General features: G+C 41.2%; 1 protein-coding gene and 1 pseudogene across 1 annotated transcript; both read left to right on the forward strand.

Moving 5' to 3' along the window:
* Positions 1-13,696: 13,696 nt before the first annotated feature.
* Positions 13,697-14,494, forward strand: LOC122638951 (annotated as a pseudogene).
* A 4,790-nt stretch (positions 14,495-19,284) lies between these two features.
* Positions 19,285-24,647, forward strand: LOC122638952 (cytochrome P450 736A117-like). Its single transcript, XM_043831802.1, has 2 exons — positions 19,285-19,451; positions 24,306-24,647. Exons 1-2 carry the CDS (start codon positions 19,449-19,451, stop codon positions 24,645-24,647), a joined length of 345 nt encoding a protein of 114 aa, XP_043687737.1. The 5' UTR covers positions 19,285-19,448.
* Positions 24,648-26,390: the final 1,743 nt, after the last annotated feature.

Here is a 26,390-nt window from a genome sequence, read left to right on the forward strand (position 1 = left end):
TGGCCTGTGAAGGTTATTTTAATTTGGTTCCATCTTGCCTTGGCCCAAGTCTTAGCCCTTGGTTATTTTAGACCATTTGTAACCCATGTGACCTAACTAGACCCTAAGACCTCTAACCTAAGACTCATTTGGACATTAACAAGTTTTAAAGCCCTTTTTGGACCTTAGACTAACTCCCAACCAAACAAGGCCTAGGATCCTTAGCTAAACAAGGAAAGAACCCAACCTCTCCTCATTTCTTCCATATCCTAATCGTAGAGAGGAGAGAAAACATGGGAGACTAAGGAAGGAGGAAGAAGGTAGGAGAAGACGAAGGAAGGAAGAAGAAGGAAGAGAAGGGAGGAGCCCCAACCTCTATCGGAGCCCCTCTTGAGTGCAAATCACCTCCCAACTAGCTGGAGATCCAAGCTTAGAGATAGAAGCTCGTTGAGAAAGGGATTTACAGCCCAATTCCAGCCTAGAAGCTTTCGCCCTTGCTATCCTAAGCTAACCCCATTGTAAGTAAGTTAACCTATGTGAATTCTAAGTAATTTCCTTTAAGAATTGATTGAAATCCTATCTAAACCTCAGCCAAGCTTTTGGGTTTCTTACCCGATTGTATTTAGACCTTCTATTGGATGTTAATGACACCCATCAATGGCTGCAATCGATGGATTCTCAGTTCCATGACCCAAATACCATTAAACCCTCTTGAAGAACCTCCAATTTGAGGATTCTTGATGTTAGAATCTATCCAATCTTTAAACAAGCCATAGGGCTTCTTGCTTTACTATAGTTAGACCTTTTATTAAGTGTTATTAATGTCAATTTATGACCCTAATATACTGATTCCTCAACCCATGACCAAACTGCCATGAAACCCTATTGTTGACCTCCATGTTTGGGGATTTTGGTGGAAGAAATCAAATCCTTGCCTTGTGGATCCTAATTGGATCAAACCCCCATGATTGGTAGCTTCCCTAGAGGCTAATGCCATCCCCCATAGACCCCCTACAGGCCCTTGGCCATTGGCCAAAGGAAGGCTCGAACTTAGGCCAAACTGTTGCAATTCTAGCCTAGGCAGACGATGGCATTATCCGCCTAGGTTATAAAGCATCGTCCACCTTGGCTATTTCAATGTTGTTTTGGAGTTTCAACTCCGGGCCTTAACTAGACAGTCTCTCACCTTTTGTACACCTGTATAATGACATGCTAGGCTAATGTACGCGTAGAAGGGGCCTGCATTACATGGAAGCTAAGATTACCTACGCTTCGACTTCGGTGGGTGGATTAAACACTTGACTTTAATTTGTGAATTATTTTTGTGTGCTTTACGTAGGATACCATTCATGCATGTGCAATGTTAACTATGATATGCTATTAATATATGGGGGACGTGTGTTGTCTAATTCTTTAGCTTATGGGAATGAGATAGCATGATAGAATTACGAGGATATACGTATCAAATTTAATGCTAGAGAACTAGGACATCATATTGAATATAAGAATATTATGAAATGTTGTGATTTGAATATGGTTTTATTAGTCTTATATGAAATGGCGAATATGACAAATATGTGAATGAGTGGAAATTGCTATTAATGGAATATAAGTACCGTGAGTGATGCCGGACTTGGGATCGCCATGAGATGGAAATGTGAATGGTAAGTGAGAATGGTGTATTGTGAATGATATGTGAGAATATGATTAGTGATTTATGTTGGTAATGTGGATTTAAGTTGGGATATAACGGGCCGACCGTGTTTCCAGTATCACACCCGATCTACCGGTATGCCTATGTGCAAACTAGAGGGGGTGAAAGGATAGCCAGACCACCGTGTTCTGGCACTACAGACTCAACCTCTAGGCTATACATAGGCGTACACCTTGCATTACATTAGTATCATACTGGTTAGGTCATATCGCACCCAGTGTTACAAACCTTACTTGACAGAGGTATAAGTGTCGGGCATGCCCATGGGTCCCGACTGGTATTCGGGGTAGCCCACTGTGAAGTTCAGTCGCCAATCGGTATTTCAGGTTGAACGCCAGGATGGGGTATGTATCGGGGATTTGCGGACAACCAGGTGAGTAGTTTCGGTCTCGTAGGCTTCCAAATGACATGGGTTTGGCATCGAAGGATTGTCATCAGGGATTAGTACGGGCCATGTGCCCAGTGGACATGAACTTTACTTTATGTTTATTTGAGAATGTCATTCAGGAACAATGTAGTTAAAGGCCGGATTTAATCTTTATACTTATGTTTAGATGCTATATAGTTGGGAAACAATGTTGCCATTGGAATAAAATGACACTTCCATATATGATATCACTTTAGCTTCAAAGCCTATTAATTATTGATATCATTTCTATATTATTTATCTTCCGCTGCAACTCTGAATTTATGATTCGTTGTGGGATTAGTGATCTTGGTACTACAAAGTGTAGATCCTTAGGATTAGTGTGGAATACTAGGGGTATTCCAGTCATATGTCCCTAGGTGTAGGGAGCAGGGCGTGACAACATGGTATCAGAGCGATTTTGCTCTGCTAGGTTCATTGACCGATCTGACCCACAATGATTTGCTCGATAATAGGGTCACAAATTTAGTATATGACATGGAAATGCAGAGGACCAAGGTGGATCATAGGGTACCAAATTGAATTGACCCTATTTCATCATTGTATCTCATAGGGTCTCGATTCCCTATTTATTTGATAATAGGGTTAACAAATTTAAGTACGTCAAATTTCGAGGACGGAATTCTTATAAGGTGGGGGGAATGTCACACTCGTAACCGAAACCCTACTATTGTTGGACTTATATGTAGATGTGGAGCTCGAATATGTCTATGACCTATAGGCTATCACCATGAAACCAATTTATAAGGTCATCGATTGTACTTTTGGCATACCTGTTGAGGATAGATTCCTTGATTGAGATTAGGGGAGGTTCGTGGCCGGGTGGAAAGTATTTGACCTTTTCCCATGCACCTATCAAGGGTGTGAGAGACTACGAGTGAATCACTCGGGACCTCCTTTCCGGGATGACTGATGGTAAGTACTAAATCTATTCTCTTTAAATTATTCATTTATATGTTTAGGCTAAAAACCAATCTCGAACACATTCTATGTATGTTATTTGTATGCCATATGTACTACTGCTACCCCCTCACTTATATGGACACTCTCGAGAAAGTCCCATTGCTTATAGACATTCAAAGGTCCCATTTTAGACCTGGCTGCTGATACAGCTGGCAGACAATGCATGATCTGCCAGTACATCTTCTGCCCAGTACGAAGGGCTTCTTTGTGAAGGTAAAATTGGCTTGGTTCAATCTTACCTTAGCCTAGGGCTCAGCCCTTGCTTATTTTGGACCAATTGTGACCCATGTGGACTAATTTAAACCCAAGACCAATATCATAGGACCTATTTGGAAAGAACCCAGCCTTTCCCTCATTTCCCTCATTTCTAAACCCTAGAGAAGAGAGAGAAACTTGGCGGAAGGTAGAAGAAGGAAGAAGTAAGGAGAAAGAGGAAGAACGAGAGAGAAGGAAGCATTCCAACCTCCATTGGAGCTATAGTTGAGCTCATCTCACTCCCCTAGCTGGCTGCCTCCATCCTTGGATCTTGGAGTTCATGGGCATAGCGGATTGGAGCTCCATCTCAGCCATAGAAAACCCTCCCTCGATTGTCCTAGCTAATTCCTTGGTAAACTCTTCAACCTATGTGAGTTCCTAGTAATTTAAACTTAGCATTGATTGGAATCCATCCAATCTCCTACCAAATCTCAGGGCTTTTTGTTCTAAGTGTATTAACTCCCTAATTTAATGCTTAGAGCATCAATTGGTGTTTTAGTATTGCCCCATTTCTTGTTCCTTGGCTTAGATGCCATGAAACTCCATTGTAGACCTTCATTCTTGAGGATTTCTATGTAAGGAATCAAATCCTTGCATGTTGGATCTTAATTGGACCAAACCTATTGGTTTGGTTGCTTTGTTGGAAGCCTTTGACACCCCCACATTGACCTCTAATGGCCCCTTGTCCATTGACCAAAGGCAGGCTCGAGCTTAGGCCAAAATGCTACAATTCTGGCTTAGGGAGACGATACAGCAGGCGGACGATGGCATGATCCGCCTAGGTTACAAAGCATCGTCCACCTAGTGTATTTTGCTACTGTTTTGGAGTTTTAACTTCAGGCCTTTAACCAGGCACTCTCTCATTCATTGTACACCTATATATTGACATGTTAGGCTAACATACGTGTACGGTTACCTACGCTTCGACTTTTATGAGTGGATTGAACATTGGAACTATTTTATGGCATGTTTTTCATTAGGCATCAATTTAAGCTATGCATGTTAATATTGTATGAATATGATGCATGTTATGATTACTTTACATATCCTATAATTATGGACTGATGTGAAGAATGATGAGACACAATCATGATTGTATGATGCTATGTATTGAAATGGAATGTGGATGTGTATGAACATGTGATGTAATCCAGGTGCCGGGCTTGGGGTTACCATGAGAGTGTGGTAAGGAGAGTTCTATAAATGTGGAATATGTGATGTGTAATCGATGGATTGGATTCGGGTGGTGACCGGTCAACTAGTATATCGGTATCACACCCGCTGTATTACTACTTTGTGTGGATGTAAGCTAGAGGGGCGAAAGGATAGTCGGGCCTCCGAGTGTAGTAACATGGACTCGACCTCTAGGCTACACCCGTGCATGTGTGTATTTATATGTATGCATTTCAATAGTTATTTTTTGGTTAGGATGTAATTCACCCAGTACTACGTCCCTTACCGATAGGGGTTTGTGTCGGGCAAACCCATGGGCCCTGATCGTATTTTGGGATAGCCTACCATGAAGTTGAAGCACGTTGACTATGTATCAGGCTGGACACCAGGGCGGGGTTTGTATCGGACGGTTTGCGGACAACCTAGTGAGGGGGGTCCGGTCTTGCAGGCTTCCATTGTAGCATGGGTTTGACATTGTAGGAATGTCATCCGGTATATAGCACTGTTTGCCGACGATGCTACCTATGTTATAGTAGTACTTGACCTGACTTAGAGTCTTGATATTAGGGGGAAAATCAACAAATGCATTCATGCATCATTGATTAAACTTTAGCATGCATTCATAATGTATTCATTTACTGTATAAATGTGTATGGTTTAATCACTCAATGGGCTATGGAAGCTCATCCCTCGAAAATCTTTTTTTTAGATATGGATATAGGAGCGGCGGATCCAACTGAGGTTGATCTGGCATATCATTATGGTGGTGACTATGAGGCTTGGGGTGCCCAGCCAGAGATGGAGCAGGGACCTGACTATGTTTGTGATGATTTTGCTTAATAGATCAGGCTAGAGGCCTAGTGACATAGAACTTTACTTAATTTATTCTGAGAAACTTTGAGAATGAATGTAACCAATAACTTTTGATCTCATCTTATATTTCTTTACATTGGATATTTAGTATTTGGTATATGATGACAACTTGAATGATTGGAATAAATTATCACTATATATATATATATATATGATATCATCTAGAGTTCTTAGCTAACTGAAGTTATCATCTTTACTTATATCCGTTGTAACTTTGATTTTCTTCTTATTCTTGGAATGAGAAATAGGATAGTGTACTTGACACAACAAAGTGTCGATCTTGTGGTTTGGTGTGGAATACAAGGGTATTCTCATCACATAGCCCTAATCTAGGGATAGGGGTGTGATAGCATGATATTAGAGCGATTTACTCTGCCAAGTTCACTGACCGATCTGACCCACAATGATTTACTCGATAATAGGTATCACCTAATAAAAGCCTTATTAACGCACAATAATAATAAAGATAAGTATGGTTGTGCGATAGATAGGAAGATGCCATTATTCATTGATAATAAAACCTTTACATTCAGATGATGAAGAAAGAAAAAGTACATCTCACCCCTCCCTTGCTCCTTACTGCCCTACAACTAGAAACCAACCTAATGATTGCAAGAGCATAAAGATAGGAAACTAAACTAAGCAATCCTAGACCTACTATTGCTGCTTTTGTTTTTCCTTTTCCATGATTTTTCTCATTTCCTTGGTATGCTATACTGGCCTTTGAGGTCCCGCTGTATCTTAAGGCTCTGTGATGACATCCAACAGCTGCTCAGTCTCTGCTAACCACGATCCCATGAGAAGGCACAATGTGAAGATAGCATCGTTTAAGCTATCTTCCATCTCACCGAAACATTAAAGCATAAAATCCCAACCTGGGGGCCTGGTTGAGGGTCCTCTCAAGGTGGTGGAGTAGGTAAGCCCGACTGTGGGGCAGGGGGTCCCAACTGCATGAGAAGTAGAAGCACCGGCCGCCTATGTGGTAGAAGGACCCGCCCTCTATCGGACACTCCGAGCAGGTGAGGTTGTAATAGCAGTAGTAGTAGTTATAAACGTTGGTGAGACAACAACTATCCCATCATCCCCACCATCTCTCTCATTCTGATGGTCATCATCTTCATCCAAACCTCTCTCCTCCATTGTCACCATCATGACTGCCATCATCTCCAAATTGTTCCATCGTCTCCTCTTCAGCCCTCTAGTTACTCGTACTCCGTTAGATGGCAGCTCTAGACTACCCTCTCATCCTGTCATTTTTACATTCCTTAGTGTAGTATTATTGTTGAGGGTATCGTGTGGTCTTCTCCATTTGTCGATTAATGGCACTTGGAAGTGATACAACAACTTTGTGATTATGCAAGACCTGGGTGAAGAAACCATACATGAGGCAACCTACTACAATCCATGTACACGCTAAATTCCAATTGCATTACAAAGAACGATCAATTTGGGGCAAAACCCTTAAAGGCCTTAGTTTTCGAGTTGGAAAAAACTAAAAAATCTAAGCATTGAGGTTTTGAAGAAGCAATCCCACTAGATTAATTGATGTACCATCTTATATTTGATGTTAAGGCACTCAAGCAATCATCACGTCAAATATATTTTCCCTAAAACTTACCTACATTATGAAATTGGGCAAAATCCCTAAGATCCTAGGTTTGGGAGTGGGAAGGACGGATTGAGCATCAATGAAACATAAACCTAGTTCTTTATGCTTGTACACATCGTACCTTTGTGGAGTGTTTGGGGAGTAGTGCAAAAGAAGGCAAAACATTACAAAGAATCCCGCATTTTTAATCTAACGTGAAGAACTTGGGAGAGAAATTGCCAAAAGATATTTTGAGTAGATAGAACTCACCTTTGGTGTCGATGTAATTCATGCTTTGCAAGCATCGACCATTCAGTGTACTTTTGCCATAAAAGTAAATCTTCTGAGATTCTATCTTATGCGCGTGAATTTAAATACTATGACTCACCTCACCATGACCCTACCCCACTCATGTATAATTTCAAACACCCAAATGATGAAATGCATGATGGAGTTTAATTGTGAGTTTGTTATGGTTCCTCCTCCTAGGAATCAAGCATGGTGCGCGCTCGTAACAAGGCCACTGGAAACTTACCCCCTCAGGTCGGGAACTCACTGAGACATCTGTTTCCTCCACTCCTGTTGTGCCACCCCACTTGCGATACAGGACACGACTAGCATGGCATCAATTTAATCCTTGTATATCGGGTATCTTGTGTATTCGCCTATCACCGTGCATGCATTGCCAAACTTTGGGTTATCATTCAATTTAATTGTCCGCCACTGCTAATATGAATTGCCTTTCTACGATATCTCGTCGTTGGAGGGGGGACTCTCCGAAGACCTTGTCGTATAGTTTTTTTTTAGTGTGGGAATATTTTTTTTCCTATATCGCTCAGCCTCAGTAGTTATCTTGGGTTTTCCTTGAGAGCCATTTTGTGATTCTGTGGAGTGCTCCCGAGTGTCCTTGGGTGAGCCTCTGGCCCCATGTACCTCTTGGGAGTGCCATTCTAGAGACTCATAGTAACCGTGCCAAGAGTACTGAGAGTAGCCCCTTGTACCCGTAGGTGAGCCTACGGTCCCATGCGTCTCACGAGATAGCTATTCTTGAAACTTGTTGGCAACTCTTCCGAAAATGCCAAGTTTGATTCGTGGTTTGGACCAGTCCTTGGACTGTAACATGTAAGCAGCCCCATTTTTGTACATGAATTCCAAGGGGTTAGTAAAAGACTTTAGGCCTAGATTTGAATCTTAGTTTGGCCATGCACCCGCTTGTCACTGGATAGTTAGAGATGAGTAACAAATTTGAAATCTTATTTAAGTAAAGCATTATCGGGTGTCGTTGTGGCCAAGTTCAGCCGGGAATAGGGTAACACAACTGAAGGATTTGACAAAACTTTGCTCAACAATAGGTATGGGTGGAGTACTGGGTCACCGAATGTCCCCTCCATTTTGGGAACGAACAATAGGGATTCCATCAATATTCCAATTCATTCTAAAGTTGGGTCGAGTAGTGGAAAAATTAGATGTGGAGGTTACTATTGATGAGCCTTGTAAGCTAAATACAGTATATATTTGTGGCGTGCGGTCCATGGCTAAAGAAGTAAAAGTTTTAGGTAAGGTATATGGAAGGGTTTGAATCTTTTGAAATTTTGGGTAGTACAAATTTTGAGTTCGATATTCAGGGGCCCTTGTCGCATTGCACTAAACTTTGGGCTAAATCAAATCTGAATTTGTTGCTGGCCTCGTGCATAAGTGAATCGCAACAGTCTAGCCCAAATTGAGAAGCTAAGCTAATTTTGGTGTAAGAATCCCCACCTATTCGATGGTTTGCAAACGCTGAGTTTCGAGGGCAAAATTTCCTATAAGGTGTGGGGAATGTTACACCCACACCCAAAATTCTGGGCTAATTTGAACTTTTTGTGGATGTTGTTCCGGTGACTGTTGGCACCAGTGTTGCGTGTGAGGTGACAATCAAGAGGTCAATTGGTAGTAAAGACAACTTCTCATGTACGTGCTGTGGTGTGAAGAAGGCGTAGGGATTATCCGAAGCCCCTTTTTTAGGTGTGTGATGGTTTGTAACTTCACCTGAGATGCATGTGAAGTGTACTGGAGAAATCTCAGGTCAATTGGAGTTGAAATGAGTACTTGAGTAGCATAGCTTGGATACTTGAGGCCCCTCCTCGGGTGTGTCATGGATGGGTCAACCAGTCGCCCAACCTCCTAAAGAAATAAATTGGAATTAGATCGGCCAACGACATATTTTGGGGCTGAAAATGACCCAGGCTACCTGTGATGAATGTAGATTTGATAAGGGGCCATATCAAGGCGGCTCGGTTGAGGAAGAAGAGTTACGCCAATGTTCGGCGTAGGGATTTAGAGTTTATAGTTGGAGATAAAATTTTCTTCGGGTATCACCTACCAAAAGGTGATGAGGTTTGGGAAGAAAGGAAAGTTGAGCCCAAAATTATTCAGGGCATATGAGGTTTTGACGCACACAGCGAGTAGGTGGCATGTAGTTTGACACTGCCCCATCATTGGTAGGAGTTCGTGATGTCTTTCACGTATTGATGTTGCCAAAGTACCCCTGGACCCAACTCGTGTCTTAACTCAGGAGTAGCCCGAACTTGTTGCCGACTTAACTCATGAAGCGACCAGCCATGATCTTGAACCAAAAGAAAACTGCACCTTCGTAACTGTTCCTTTAGCTAGGTAAAGGTGCATTAGAATAGTCATTTCGACAAGGAACCGTCTCGGGAGTTTGAGGTCGAATTGCGGGCGACATTCCCACGGTTCTTCAACCCATCCGATAAGCCAATTTCTAGGAAGAAATTCTAATAAGGTGTGGAAAATGTTATACTTGTGACCCAATTTGTATTTATGATACTTGTGTGGTTAGTGTAGCTTGGATAGCCCTTCAGAGTTCCGAAGGAAGACTTTGATTAGGTAAGCTTTAGACTTAGACTTTGTAACTAAATCTTGCATGATTGGTTCTTGACCATTATCTAAACTTTTATGTGCATTAAGTATACTCTTGCATGCCCGCCTTTCATGTGGAAACAACCCCTATTAAAACCCCTCTCAACCCCTATTGAAACATCCTTGAAATAGATGAGATCACCAGAGTCAATTCGATTCTAGTTTGTTGTCATTACATAACAATCTTCTAACCCAATTTCAAGGGCCTTCCCTTTTGATTTGGTCCAAGGTTTCTTCATGAAAAATATATCCCTTTAAGTTTAGTTTACAAAGCATTTTGAATTGCATCATTTACTTATGTATTGACCAAGTTATGGCTGAAACAGTGAGCAGAGGTTAGACCCTGTTAACCCCTGCGGATGATACACCCTGGAAGCTGATAGACGATGCATGATCCACCAGTGCATCATCCGCCCAGTGTAAAAACCTGCCCTGTGAAGGTTATTATGATTTGGTTCCACCTTGCCTTAACCCAGGGCTTAGCCCTCAGTTATTTGAGATCATTTGTGACCCATGTGGCCTAACTAAACCTAAGACCTATTTGGCCAATAACAAGTCTTAAACCCATTTTGGACCTTGAAACCAATCCCAACCAAACAAGCCCTTAGATCCATAGCTAAACAATATCAAAACCCTTTCCCTCTCCTCATTTCTCTCATTCTAACACCTAAGAGAGGAGAGAAAACTTGGGAGACTAAAATAGATGAAAGGAGGAAGAAGAAGAAGAAAAGAAGGAAAATAAGATCCTAAAAAAGAAGCGTAGCATGATAAATTTGATAATAGGGTCAACAAATTTGGTACCCTATTTCGTACATCATTAGAAATAGGTACCAAATTGAATTAACCCTATTACCAAATTATCGTATACATACAACATTAACATAGGGCTTCTTGCTTTACTGTAGTTAGACCTTTTCTTAGGTGTTATTAATGTCATTTGATAATAGGGTCACGTACCTTAGTGTGGAATACCAAGGTGGATCATGCCCATCTTTCATGATTGGTTCTTGATCATCGTCTTAGCTTCTATGTGTATTGATTATACTCTTGCATGCCCTCCTTTCATGTACAAAAACCCCAATTAGAACCCCTCTCAACCCGTACCTAAATATCCTCAAAGTAGGCAAGATCATTGGAGTCAATTCGATTCTAGTTTACTATCATTGCATAACAGCTAGCTTCTAACCCAATTTTGTGGGCCTTCCCTTCTGATTTGGTCAAAGGTTTTTTCATGAAAATGTAGCCCTTTAAGTCTAATTTACAACAAATTTTGAATCGCGTTATTTTGTCATGGTTTGACCGAGTTATGACCAAAACAGTGGGCAGAGATCAGATCCTGCAAATCATGCCTAGGTAACCGGCAGACGATGCATCATCTGCCAGGTGCGTCATCCGCCTAATGTAAAAACCTGCCCTGTGAAGGTTATTTTGATTTGATTCCATCTTGCCTTGGCCCAGGGCTTAGCCCTTGGTTATTTTAGACCAATTGTGACCCATGTGACCTAACTAAACCCTAAGATCTCTAACCTAAGACTCATTTGGACATTAACAAGTTTTAAAGTCCATTTTAGACCTTAGGCTAACTCCCAACCAAACAAGGCCTAGAATCCTTAGCTAAACAAAGAAAAAACCCAGCTTCTCCTCATTTGTTCCATTTCCTAACCCTAGAGAGGAGAGAAAACGTGGAGACTAAGGAAGGAGAAAGAAGGAAGGAAGAAGAAGGTGGAAGAGAATGGAGGAGCCCCAACTTCTATTGGAGCCCCTCTTGAGAGCAAATCACCACCCAACCAGCTGGAGGTCCAAGCTTAGAGCTAAGAGCTCCTGCAGAAGGGGATTTATAGTCCAATTCCAGTCTAGAAGCTTTCCCCCTTGCTGTCCTAAGCTAACCCCATTGTAAGTAAGCTAACCTATGTGAATTCTAAGTAAATTCCTTTAAGAATTGATTGAAATTCTATCTAAACCTCAACCAAACTTTAGGGCTTCTTGCCCTACTATATTTAGCCCTTCTATTGGATGTTAATGACAACTATCAATGGCCCCAATCGATGGATTCTCATATCCATGACCCAAATACCATTAAACCCTCTTGAAGAACCTCCAATTTGAGGATTCTTTATGTTGGAATCTATCCAATCTTTAAACAAACCATAAGGCTTCTTGCTTTACATTAGTTAGACCTTGTATTAGGTATTAGTAATGTCAATTTGTAACCCTAATATACTGATTCTCCAACCCATGACCAATCTGCCATGATTCCCCATTGTAGACCTCCATTTTTGGGAATTTTGGTGTAAGAAACCAAATCCTTGCCTTGTGTATCCTAATTGGATCAAACCCTCATGATTGTTAGCTTCCCTGGAGGCTAATGACATCCCCCATAGACTCCCTACAGGCCCTTGGCCAATTGCCAAAGGAAGGCTCGAGCTTAGGCCAAACTGCTGCAATTCTGGCCTAGGCAAATGATGGCATCATCCCCCTAGGTTACAGAGCATCGTCCACCTAGGCTATTTCAGTGTTGTTTTGGAGTTTCAACTCCGGGCCTTCAACTTGACACTCTCTCATTTATTGTACACCTGTATAATGACATGCTAGGCTAACGTATGTGTAGAAGGGGCGTGCATACATGGAAGCTAAGATTACCTACACTTTGACTTTGGTGAGTATCGTCCACCTAGGCTATTTCAGTGTTGTTTTGGAGTTTCAACTCTGGGCCTTCAACTTGACACTCTCTCATCTATTGTACACCTATATAATAACATTCTAGGCTAACGTACGCGTAGAAGGGGCGTGCATTACATGGAAACTAAGATTACCTACACTTCGACTTTGGTGAGCATCATCCACCCAGGCTATTTCAATGTATATCTTGTTTTTTTTCCTTTTTTGGCAATAATGTGAGTAATTGTATATCACCTCCACTATCTATGGTGTGATTACTGTCCAGACATAAGTGTTCCAAAAAACCATCTATCAACCAAAAACCGAAGTTTCTTAATGGTTCTGTTTTGGTCTCATTCATTTTGAGACCGAACTGATTCAGCGTGACCAAATTTAGCCGAACTGACCATTTGATACCCCTAATATTACTATCAAAGCATTGTTCAGATTTCCTGTGATTTGTGGTTGTGGATGCATATCAGTTTGCTGCACAACTGTATGGAAAACGATGAAAAAAAAATCCTCTGCAGTGCCTTAATCTTGCGGAGCCTCGTAGTTCAGACCTGAGAGCTCGACACGTGGAAGATCCAACATCCACAGTGCCATGTTCAAGAAGAAAGTGAAAAAAAAAAAAAAAAAAAAAAAAACTGGAGAGCCACACAACCAGATTTCGATGTTAATCCTGTCTCTTTCTTCTTGGTAAAAAGGACAAACCTATATGTGATCCTAAAAATTGGAAAGGAGGGTGAGGAGTCGGAATATGTGATCCCTAAAAAAAGACACGGCCAGCAACAAAGATGAAGATTTCTTTGTGCTAATGAAACCGGTCTAAAGTTTGTAGTCACAATCAACCCTTAACTAACCTGGCTTGGCTCGTAAATCAGGTGAGCGGGTTCATTGACTGTTAATGGTCAACTAAATTGTTCCAACTCATTCAAGACCTACCTTATAAAAGCAGGTTAATCAAATCTTTCAAGGCCTAAGTATGGCAGTGCCGGTTTGGTTGATCCACATTCCGGCTGGGTAATTTATTCGGCTGGGTGACCGGTTTGGTCTCAGAGCAATGGTTGGAACTTAATCGTTTCCTCCATATATGATGTATGAGGTATTCTGCCATATTCTAATGCATTGAGTCGCAACAAGAGATATGTCTAATATGTTGCAATGGTTAGTGCATCCAGGCCAATTGAGCTTGCTTCAACCCTTCCCCTTGTTTCTTTGCTTTCTTCTTCTCCTCCTTGTATTCTTTTGCAGAAATAGTAGAGTAGGAACCAAGGAGGGAACCAAGCTACCACCTTCCCCATGGAAGTTCCCAATAATAGGGAACCTCCATCAATTAGGTCCCTTGCCACACCACGGACTCCATTTCTTGCTCAACGCCATGGTCCTCTCATGCTGCTCCACTTTGGTAGAAAACCAACTCTCGTGGTTTCATCAGCTGGTGTAGCTCGTGAAATCTTGAAAACCCATGATCTAAACGAGCAGACCCGATTCGAGTTATGCTACGCGACTATTTTACAATCACAAGGACATTGCCTTCGCACCTTATGGGGAGTGTTGGAGACAAGTACGCAGAATTTGTGTTCTCCAGCTTCTCAGTATGAAGAGGGTTCAATCGTTCCAGCCAGTGAGGGAAGAAGAGATGAAAGTGATGATTGAAAAAATCAAAAGGTCTTGCTCAAATTCACCTTCATTCTCAGCTTTGGTGGATTTAAGTGAGGTGCTCATGTCTCTAACAATTGATATAATATGTAGAGTGGCTCTAGGAAAGAAGTATGGTGGGGAAGAGGGTAATGGAAGGAGGTTTAGAAAGATGATGATTGAATTTGAGTATCTGCTTGGAGTTTTTAATGTAGGTGACTTCATACCTTGGTTTTCTTGGGTGAATTATGCTATTGGGTTAGAGGAGAGGATGGAGAAAAATTTTGTAGAGATAGATGCTTGATAGAATTAGGATTCGTGCTTCATTAATTTCCTCTCAATGGAGAGGTGAAATATAAAATTACAGCATAGGTGAGACTATACATAGTAGGTGAGATTACATAAGATATTACATGTGATATGAAAAACTGATTTTATGTGATATGGAAATCCTGAGAATATTGTGTGAATATTATGTGATAACCGAATATTGAGTTCCCAAGAATGGGCACTCCATATTCGGTCAATACACCCCCTCAAGGTGAAGGGGAGACCTGGAGGATCTTCAGCTTGTCGCTTATGAACTGGAAGCGTGCAGTGGGCAGTGCTTTAGTGAGAATGTCCGCTAACTGATCTGAGGTAGAGATGAGCTACACAGAGAGATTCTTGCTAGCCACTCGTTCATGGACGAAGTGGAAATCGATCTCAATGTGCTTGTTGCGAGCGTGGAACATTGGATTTGCTGTCAGATACGTCGCACCAAGATTATCACATCATAGGATAGTCGGCGACCTAGTAGGAAACTTCAATTCCTTGAACAGTGCTTCTAACCATATTAGCTCAGTGGTGGCATCAGCTAGAGCCTTGTATTCAGATTCTGTTGATGATCGGGCCACTATTTTTTGTTTCCTCGATGTCCAGGAAATAAGGTTTGGTCCAAGGAAAATGGCATTACCCCCTGTGGATCTTTTGTCACTGCTGTTCCCGGCCCAATCAGCATCAGAGAAGGCCTGGAGAGTTGGATTGCATGATTTTTCCAGAAATAACCCTGAGGTGGAGGTGCCCTTAAGATACCTGAGGATCCGTTTAACCTGTGACCAATGTTCCTCAGTTGGACTGTGCATAAATTGGCAAACCCTGTTGACTGCGAATGATACATCAGGTCTTGTTAACGTCACATATTGGAGGGCACCCACGATCGATTTGTACTTGGTTGGATCGGTCATGAGTGCACCCCCTGAATCCAATGAGGTGGTGGACATAGGAGTCAAGATGGGCTTACAATCTGTCATTCCAGCCTGGTTCAAGAGATCCTGTATGTACCTGGTTTGAGATAATAGCAACCCACGAAACTGGTGTATTGCTTCGATCCCCAGAAAGAAATGTAGAGGATTCAAGTCCTTTCGAGAATTCAGATGCAAGGCTGGCCAAGAGTGTACTGACGTAGGGGTGTTATTTGTAACCAGAATATCGTTAACATAGATTAAATAGTATAGTAAGACACCCCCTTTCTTGAAGATAAATAGAGATGGATCCGTCCTTGAAGCCATGAAACCGTGTGTAATTAGAAAACTGCAGAGACGGTGGAACCAGGCCTTGGGCGCCTGTTTAAGACCATATAAGGACCGGTGCAATTTGCATACATGATTAGGCATGGATTGGTCCACAAAACCTGGTGGCTGTTCCATATAAACTTCTTTAGATAACTTGCCATGCAGAAATGCATTGCTCACATCTAGCTATCTTATGGGCCATCCATGACAAACTGCAATGGCCAATATAGCCCGAACTGTTGTGGGCTTAATTACCGGGCTGAAAGTATCCGTGTAATCGAGTCCCTCTTTTTGGTGGAACCCTTTGGCAACTAGGCGAGCTTTGTAACACTCCAAATTGCCATCTGCCTTTCTCTTGATTCTATAAACCCATTTGCATCCAACAATGTTCATATGCGAAGCCTTAGGAACTAGGGACCATGTCCCATTTTTAATTAAGGCATTGATCTCGTCTGCCATAGCAGATTGCCACTCAATATGTTTATTGGCTTGGCTAAAACAGGTAGGTTCGGTTGATGGTGGGTTTGTAGTGAGAAGAGCATGAGGGGTGGTGTGAGAGCGAAGACGCATTGAGTGTCGACGCTGTGGAATAGGTGGTGGCGGTGGTGGGCTTGGAATAGGTGATGGTGGCGGTACAGTTTGGTGTGTGTTGGCTAGGGATGGGGAGGTATATAAATCTTGGATTAAGCGAGTGCGACGGGGTGGTGAGTGAGAGTGGAGTAAGTCTTGGGTGGGTGGGGACGATTGGTCTGTGGGGGCAATTGTGGGTGGAGTCTTAGGGGAATTTGGGATGGATCGTGCCACAGGGGAAACGGGTAAGGGCTGGGTTTGTGGAGGTTGGGCCGGTGGTGGTGGGCCTAAAAAAGAATTGGTAGAAGTTGTGGCAACAGGGGCTGCAGCCCAAGGAGAAGGCTAGCAAACCGAGGGTGTGGGAGGAGGACCCAAAATGGATCGGTTTTTAAATGGATAATTGGACTCATCAAATATAACATGACGGGCTATATACATGCGGTCAGTGGCAATATTCAAGCACCAATAAGCGGCATGGGATGGACTATACCCCAAGAATACGCAAGGGAGGGACCTGTAGTCCATTTTGTGACTATTATACGGCCGAATATATGGGTAGCAGAGACACCCGAAGATGCACAGAAAAAAATAATCGGGAGCCTTGTGATGGATAAGTTGAAATGGGGAGACATTATTTGACACACGAGAAGGCATGCGGTTTATTAGGAAAACTGCTGTATCAAATGCAAAATGCCAATAATGTTTGGGAACTGAACTCTGGGCAAGGAGAGTTAGACCAGTTTCCACAATATGGCGGTGTCAGCGCTCCACAAACCTCTGTTGTTCATGGGTGTGTGGAGCAGAGACACGGTGAGATATGCCAAGTTGTTGGAAATAGTTGGGTAAGGTCCTATACTCCCCTCCCCAGTCAGTCTGGATGGATTTAATTTTCTTGGAGAAGAGACGTTCAACATGCAATTGATATGATTTAAAAACAGCAAACACTTCCGATTTTTGTTTTAAGGGATAGAACCAAATGTAATTAGAACAATCATCGACAAAAATCACAAAATAGCGATGGCCATCCGAAGAAATAGTGGTTGAGGGTCCTCACACATCGTTGTGAATCAATTCCAAAGGGAATAAACTTTTAGTAAATGTTTCTCGGAGAGTCAACCTATGTGACTTCCCTAATTGACAAGCAGAATAAATGGACCTAAGCCGTGCAGACCGACACGGTAAATTATTGGTTTTAAGCATGAACTTGAGAAGAGTTTCATGAGGATGTCCCAACCGTTGATGCCACTGATCGATGGAAGAATTTTCAGCCACATTAATCGACGGACTAGGAGAAATTGAAGTTGACAATTGATAAAGCCTGTCTTTACGCGGACCGGAGAGAAGAATGGTCTTGGTTGCCCGATCCTTGACAAGAAAATAGGAAGGGTGAAACTCAAAATAAACACTGTTATCACTAGCAAATTTTTGCACAGAAAGTAACGATTTTGAAATGGAAGGGACATGTAGAATATTATTTAATTGAAAAGAATGATTTTTAGAGAAGGAAGGCAAATGTGAATAACCAATATTTCTAATGGGTAAACCCTTACCGTTTCCAACGTGCAGCTGATCCGCACCCCCGTAGCTATCATAGGAAGACAAGGCATGGCTATCAGGTGTTACATGGTGTGTGGCTCCGGTATTGGGGTACCAAGTGAGAGCCAAAGAGGGCTGGAAAGGTGGTGGGTAGGATGGTGTGGGTAGCAAAGGTGGCTGTGTATGATGGGCTGTTGGGCCATTAGATGGGTGGGCAAAATGGGTGGTTGGATAGCTAGGTTGAGTGGTATTCTGTAATAGCAATAGGAAGCAGTGTGGTTTGTTCTGCCACAAATGGTGCAAAAGACTCGACCACCAGAGAAGGCAAATCTGCCACCACGGCCTCGACCAAAACGACCACCACCCTGCTGTCCACGCCCCCCACGGCCAGATCCATGGCCAGAAGTGGGACTGCCACTATCTGGAGAGGCATTCCGTTGAACATTGTTTGCAGATGGGGGTGGAGAGGATGGCGCAACATCAACAAGTTGCAGCTTTTGAAAGGATCGGATGCTCTCATGACTAAGGAGCAGGCCGCTTAACCTGGATGTAGGAAGGAAGTTCAAGCCGAGCAAGAATGGAGGGCACAATGCCCTGCAAATCGGGCAGCAAAGCGCGAAGAACATAAGTATTAAAGTCTGCCGGTTTGAGTGGATTACTGGTGGCAGCAAACTCATCGGCGATGAGTTTTGCGCGTTGAAGATAGGCGCCCACAGTTTCATCTTGTTTTTGCTTGAGGTTGTGAAGGGAAGTGCTCAAAGTCATGAGTCGAGTAGGAGAGGTCGACCCATATGTCTGCTGTAATGTGGTCCATATTTCATGGCTGGACTCTTTATTAAGCACTGTGGAGTACAGTTCATCAGACAGAGATGCTAAGAGCATGCTGGTAATGGCAGAGTCCTGTTGTTGCCAATTATCGACACCATCACCCGATAGAGAACATGGCTTAGATCCATCGACATAGGAATTCAGCCGCTGCCCTTTGAGAAGGCTGTAATCTTTTTTCGCCAAGCAAGATAATTGGTTGGTGTCAATTTTAAAGACACATAGTGGTGAGCAGAAGGCAGTGAAGAGAACAATTTTGCTGAAGAAGAAGTAGTGGAATCTATGGCAAGGGAACTAGAATCTGAAAGGGAGGGAGAGGTCGCCATGAAGATACAGCAAAGAAGAGAAGTGGAGAGGAAAAAAAAGAATTTTAGATTGGATAGGGCGTGAGCCTTTTGGCTCTTGATATCATGATAGAATTAGGATTCGTGCTTCATTAATTTCCTCTCAATGGAGAGGTGAAATATATAATTACAGCATAGGTGAGATTACATAAGATATTACATGTGATATGAAAAACTGATTTTATGTGATATGGAAATCCTGAGAATATTGTGTGAATATTATGTGATAACCGAATATTGAGTTCCATATTCGGTCAATAATGCTTTTCTTGATGAAGTAATTGAAGAACACATCCATGAAAAGAGAAGGGAATATGGTGACTATGATGCAGATGGTGGTGGCAAAGACTTTGTGGACTTCCTTCTTCGGATACAAGAGGATAAGAGTGCTGAAATCACCCTTGGGAGAGAACACATCAAAGGCATAGTAATGATAAGTTATATATTTTTAGAGAAAAATTTTATTTGGCTATGTAGAATGTCCAAAGGATTCAAGATTATCTCCTTTAAGCTGCAATTGTTTCAGGGCAGAGTTTGAAATTCTAGATTTAGAGAATATGAGAAGTAAACCTACCCCTCATATCCTCTGCAACACCAAATCTAGAGCAATAGCAGACCACTCCTTTTTATTGGTCCATAACTATCAAGTAGTGGAACCCATCTAAAAGATATGAAAGATTTTGATTTGCTATTAGGTACAAGGTTTTCTGGTCTGGTCCACATAACCAAGCCCTGGTTGGGTGTCTACTTTTGACACATGGCATATTGGATTGGGCTGAAATTTTGTGGGAGGTGTTAAATTTCACCCCAACAAAGTTCGCCATGGGGTACCAACAGCTACCTAGTGCAGTTGGTGAGCTGTGGTGCGCTTCATGCCCATGCTCACCAGGAGGTCTCGAGTTCAAGTTTCCTGACTGGTGCCTCCCCCCCTCTCTATCCCCCCCCCCCCAAAAAAAGTAAGATGTATATAAAAGCTCCCAATTCCAAAAAAAAAAAACAATGGTTCGCCGAGGTTGGAGGGTGATATTAGTGTATGGACATACGCATGTCAACGGCTCTTTCTTCCTTCTCTGATTGCTATTTGTTTTCCATATTTGGCTTAAAATTTGATCGATGAATTGATACTAAATATACCTGTGCACCAAATTTGAGTGAAAAGAAAATGGCCTTCTGCTTTGCAAAACAGAGAAAAGAACAGAGCACTGAGAGACCATTAATACAAGGGAATAACCCTCAGATGCAACTTATGAATGGATTTCGTTACAATTTAATTTGAAATTTTGTAACTGAAATGTTGCTATTTATTTTCAATGTCATATCATATCTTGTAGGATATGTTTGCTGGTGGAACTGATACCTCAACTGCACTCCTAGAATGGACAATGGCAAGGTTGTTAAAGCATCCAGAAGTCATGAAAAAAGTCCAAAAGGAGGTGAGAGAGGTTGCATTTGCAGCAGGTAGAGAAAATATTAAAGAGGATGACATAGAACAAATGCACTATTTGATTCTGATAGAGTCTGTGTCTACTAGAATGAACTCATAAAATTCCTCACTTAAATCCACCAAAGCTGAGAATGAAGGTGAATTTGAGCAAGACCTTTTGATGTTTTCCATCGTCTCTTTCATCTCTTCTTCCTTCACTGGCTGGAGCGATTGAGCCCTCTTCATATTTAGAAGCTGGTGAACACAAATTCTGCGAACTTGTCTCCAATACTCCCCGTAAGGTGAGAAGGCAATGTCCTTGTGATTGTACAATAGTTGCCTAGCAAAACTCGAATCGGGTCTGCTCGAGATGATTAGATCATGGGTTTTCAAGATTTCACGAGCTGCATCAGCTGATGAAACCACAAGAGTTGGTTTTCTACCGAAGTGGAGCAGCATGAGAGGACCATGGCGTTGAGCCAAGGAGTGGAGTCCGTGGTGTGGCAAGGGACCTAATTGATGGAGGTTCCCTATTATTGGGAACTTCCATGGGGAAGGTGGTAGGTTGGTTCCCTCCTTGGTTCCTACTCTACTATTTCTGCAAAAGAACACAAGGAGGAGAAGAAGAAAGCAAAGAAACAAGGGGAAGGGTTGAAGTAGTAAGCTCAATTGGCCTTGGTGCACTAACCATTGCAACGTATTAGACATCTCTTGTTGCGACTCAATGTAATAGAATTTGGAAGAATAGCTCATACATTATATATGGAGGAAACAACTAAGTTTCAACCAATTCTCTAAGATTAAACCGGTCACCAAGTCAAATCAATTACACAGAATGTGAATGAATCAAATCGAACCAACCAAACCAAACTGAACCAAACTGACACTGTTATACATAGGGCTGAGTTGATTAATTAACCTGCTTTTATAAGGTTGACTCTGACTACAAATTCTAGGTCGGTTAAGCACAAAGTAATCTTCATCTTTAGTGCTGGGGCGTGTCTATGTTTGGGATCACATATTCCGACCCCTCAGGCCCCCACGAATCGATAGGCTCGTCCTTGAATGGCAACATCAAAGTCTGGTTATGTGGCTCTCCTTGGAGACCCTCAGATCAAAGGACAAAAGCAGTGGTATCTGAAGGACGGAAAATTAAGTGGAATTATACACTTCTGACCAACCATCTGAGGCTCAGTGAAAAATATCCTAGGCTTTTTATCTATGAAATAAATGGATATTTTTCTATCAAAAAATAAATAAATGGATATTTTTTGTATTAGAATAATTATCAATCTTGTTTTCAAATTTATTAATTTTTAGTACCAAAAAAATTCTTATCCTATTAGAAGTTGGCTTTTATTACATGAGTAGTATTTTAACTCCAAAAATAAAAAATAAAACATTGGTACATTTTTTTTTTTTGGGGTGTATGAAAGATATATTTTTTTCCTGGAAAAAAAAAACGCTTACTAGGCCAATAGCTCCTACGCCTAGATTTATGGGAGTGCAAAATGACCACCCCATTCCTATGAAAAGGAAGCTTCAGGTTCATTCAACGGTGCAAGCTCGATTGACCCAGTTTTTATTTTTTCTTTTTTCACGAGCTCAGCACGGTTGGATGTCACATCTTCCACATGTCAAGCTCTCAGGCCCGAGCTGCAAGGCACTGCAAGATTAAGGCACTCTGGAGGATTTTTCCATCGTTTTCCATACACTTGTGCAGCAAACCGATATGCATCCACAACCTCAAATCACAGAAAATCTGAAGGTTTGGCAATATTAAACATCCAAATTCAACGGTGGATGGTTTTTTTGGAACACTTGTGTCTGAACAGTCACGACACCGTAGATAGTGGAAGTGATATACAATCAATCACACTATTAAACAACGAAAAAACAAGGGTGATTTGTCGTATCACTTGTAACTAGTGTCACGTTGGATTTTTGTTATAAACCCATTTTCTCACTCCCCCTTCTGGCTCAGCTGCTAGAACAAGATCAGTTGGCAAGGTTGGCTCGACATGTAAATTTGGAACTACATCCATCACATTACTCGCAGGATCTAGCAATGCATCATTAGTCAAAACTAGCAACTCATCCGAGTGAAGTGTCACAACATGAATTTCAACAAGAATATCAACATTTACTTCCTCAAACACTAGGTTGCGAGATTCTGAAGACCGACCATCATCTATAATGAATTTGGCACGAATAGTTCAACAATCCTATTGGCAGAATTAGGATAGTAAAAACTGTAACCTTTGGACTTCTCTAGATAGCCCATGAAATAGCAGCTAACAGTCCTAGGATCAAGCACCTTTTCATGTGGATTATATAATCTAGCCTTTGCTCTGCAACCCCAAATATGCAAATGATTGAGACTAGGTTTTTTGCCAGTCCATAACTCGAAAGAAGTTTTAAAAACAAACTTGCTTGACACTCTATCGAGAATCTATGTTGTAATCTTAATGGCCTCTCCCCACAATGACTCTAAAAGACTAGTGTTACTAATCATGCTCCTCATCGTATCTTTCAAAGTACTACTCCTCCTTTCTGCAACACCATTCTATTGTAGGGTACCTGCCATTGAATATTGTACAACAATATCATGTTCTTTGTAATATCTTGCGAATAGGTAAGGGAGTTGACCTGTATCGCCATGCCTTCCATAATAGTCCCCCTCTTATATTAGATTTAACAACCTTAATTTTCTTGGAATGAAGATTTTCTACCTTTGCCATGAAAACCATGAAAGCATCCAAAGAACTACACTTCTTAGAGATAAGATAAATATACCCATAATGAGACAAGTTGTCAATAGAGGTGATAAAATAGAGGTAACCACTTGTGAAGACAAATGCCATGGTGGGGGGGGGGGGGGTCACCACGTGCCCTCCACCTCATCCCTCTTTGGGGGGGGGTGAAAGAGAGGTAAAAATGTGTGTAGGAGTCACCACCTAGAGGAGGGTCAAGGACCCAAAATTATAATGTAATGACTCACATGAAAACACTCTTCTGGGGACAAATGGTCCGTTAGTTTGGGTATGGGTCAAGTTACGGTCCAGAAAAGGTATTAGGCACCCCAGTCAGCTCAAACTTGCCGGTCTTTCTATTACTTGGCAGGGTAGGATTATAACATGCTTTTGGGTAGAAAAATGTTAAAGTGGGAGAAAGAATAAAAATAGAAATAAAGGTACAAGAGGAGGTAAGGAGACATACTCGGATGTTTGGCTGCATGGCAAGGATTAGTACACAGTAAAGTAAAGAAAATAAACTCTACAAGATCTATATCATCTAAGCATGATCATCCCTAACTAAGGATGAGAGAACAATGATTGGTGCATGAAATTAATTACGGAATGATACAGTACAAAGGGAAACGTATGGCGTAATTCACATATATGGCATTTAAAAGATGGGGGACATGGGGATTAGTCATACATAGCATGATGGAAAACAGACAAGAATAAAACCACGGATGCATGTAAGGAGCATGCAAAGCACATGGAGGCATGCAAACCTTGAATGTTTTTTGGGTTCCATATATATACTCTCTGTGGAAAAAAAAACTAAACATAAGCAAAGAGGAGATCACTTTGAAAGGTATAGATATAGAGTGGTGCAGAGAGTTTTTCTAAATGTACGATTCATGTCAAACCGGATACTTGTGTGCCAAATTTGAGTGAAAAGAAAGTGCCCTTCTGCTTTGCAAAATAGACAAAAGAAAAGAACGTGGATAGACCAATAATAAAAGAAGATAATACACAGACGCAACTCATATGAAAGGATTTCATTACAATTTGATTTCAAATTCTTTAACTGAAATGTTACTATTTATTTTCAACGTCTTATTATATCTTGTAGGATATGTTTGCTGCTGGAACTGATACCTCGACTACACTCCTAGAATGGACAATGACAAGGTTGTTAAAGCATCCAGAAGTAATGAAAGAAGTCCAAAAGGAGGAAAGAGGGATTGCGTTTGCAACAGGTAGAGAAAATATTAAAGAGGATGACATAGAACAAATGCACTATTTGAAAGCAGTGATCAAGGAGATGCTATGCTTGCATCCTCCAATCCCTCTATTGATTCCACTTGAATCAATAGAAGGAGCCAAAATAAAAATGTATAACATTCTAGCAAAGACAACAGTGATAATCAATGCCTGGGCAATTGGAAGGGATCCTGCTGTCTGCAAGAAATAATTAACCACAAGCGTACGGATCAATCGTAGCTATGGGTCGAACTCAAGGAGATATACGCCACCCTATTTTACCCACTTAAAAACAATGCAAAGTGAACCAAAGTAACGTATTAAATTAAACTAATTAAACTAACAAAAAATTAACACATCCTAACTCACAAGTATCTAACAGATTGAATTGGCGTCCTAACACATAAGCATCTATCCTATTAATACTAACGCGGATTTGAAGGAATAAGTTGCAGCCACACATCACAACCAAAAGGAAAAACTAAAAATCAAAGAAATAGAACTAACTAATTGAAGTTTGAACCGGACTGAAATTGCTTGCTTTTACCACACTTGAAATGATGCTATCAAATATGAAATTAAAACAAAATTAATTAAATTAAAATCCTACCATAATGCATAATGATAATAGTAAACTAGAAACTAAAGGAATTAAGAGGTTAAGAAGAAGAACATAAAAATAAAAATAAGAACTTGATACTTCCTTCTACCAAAGTTGAAAGTGCATGAACTAATTAAGCTTTGCATGAATTTAGTTGAAGAAGCTTGAACACTTGAATAATCCTACCATGGCTTCCTCTTCCAAATCTCCAAGTCTTGTCATCAACTTAGGAACTTAGACTAGAAAGCTTTAAAAGTTAAACTAGAATTAACTATTACAACCAAATTGAAGACATAAATTAAAGCTTGAATTAAAATCATTACTACCATGGAATTGAAATCACAAAATCAAATTAAAACTTAGAAAGCAAAAACTTAAAAGGAGAAAAGAAGAAATTTCATTAATGAATTGCACACCTTACAAGCCCCAACCCTAAGGGTATATATAGGGGAAGGAGGAGAAGAGGAGAGGAGAGAGCCCACGATTTTGGGAGCTCTCCTCCTAAAACCGTGGAGGGTGGTTAGGTGGGAGAAATAAAAAAAAAAAAAATAAGATAAAGGATAAGAGAAAAGAGATGGAGAGCTTAGAAAAGGGGGATATTCGGTAGAGGGAAGGATTTTTATCGTCTACGGTTCTGATACCGTACGGTTCGTCCGGTTCCTTTAGCCGATGAAAGCCACGTGGTATATTCAAATCCAACGATAGAATTTCAAAAAAGCAAAATTCATCGGGTTCCGTGAAACACAATAACTCTCTTCTCTCTCCTCTCTCCTCTCTCCTCTGTTTCCCGCTTATGTGTGTCTCTCTTTCCTCTCTCCTCTTTTCACTCCTACCAAAACGAAGAAGAAACTCCGGCGACCACCAAGCTTTGCCAGAGTACCCGTCGAAGCAAAAAAACCAGCGGAGTATCCAGTGCCAACATCGACAATAACTTTACCTGCATCATCGAGTGCCCCTGGAACATAGAGGGAAGCCGTTAAGAGGTGCCAACATTTTCTTCCCTGAAATAAAAGAAGAACAGAGTAAAACGCAGCCCAATTTGTTAAAAATGAGAATTTTCTTGTGAGGGGAGTAGTCAGAATCGACTCGAATCAATATGAACCCTCAAACCATGTTCTTAGCAGTCTACATTTTTAACAGAAATAGAAAAATTTTAACCAATATTAAAGCTCTTATTCATTTACATGGAAAAATCTTTTTATTTATTAAACTGATCCAGAATATAAAATACAGAAACTTGTCACAAAGCTTTTGGGTACCAATCACATCAGAAAATTCTAGTTGGAAAGGGCTTATTAGGAAGATCAAACATATAGGGTTAAAGAGATAACATACAGAAATAGGGAGCCATAA

The sequence above is a fragment of the Telopea speciosissima genome, chromosome 9, assembly GCF_018873765.1.
Source record: "Telopea speciosissima isolate NSW1024214 ecotype Mountain lineage chromosome 9, Tspe_v1, whole genome shotgun sequence".
Taxonomy (NCBI): domain Eukaryota; kingdom Viridiplantae; phylum Streptophyta; class Magnoliopsida; order Proteales; family Proteaceae; genus Telopea; species Telopea speciosissima.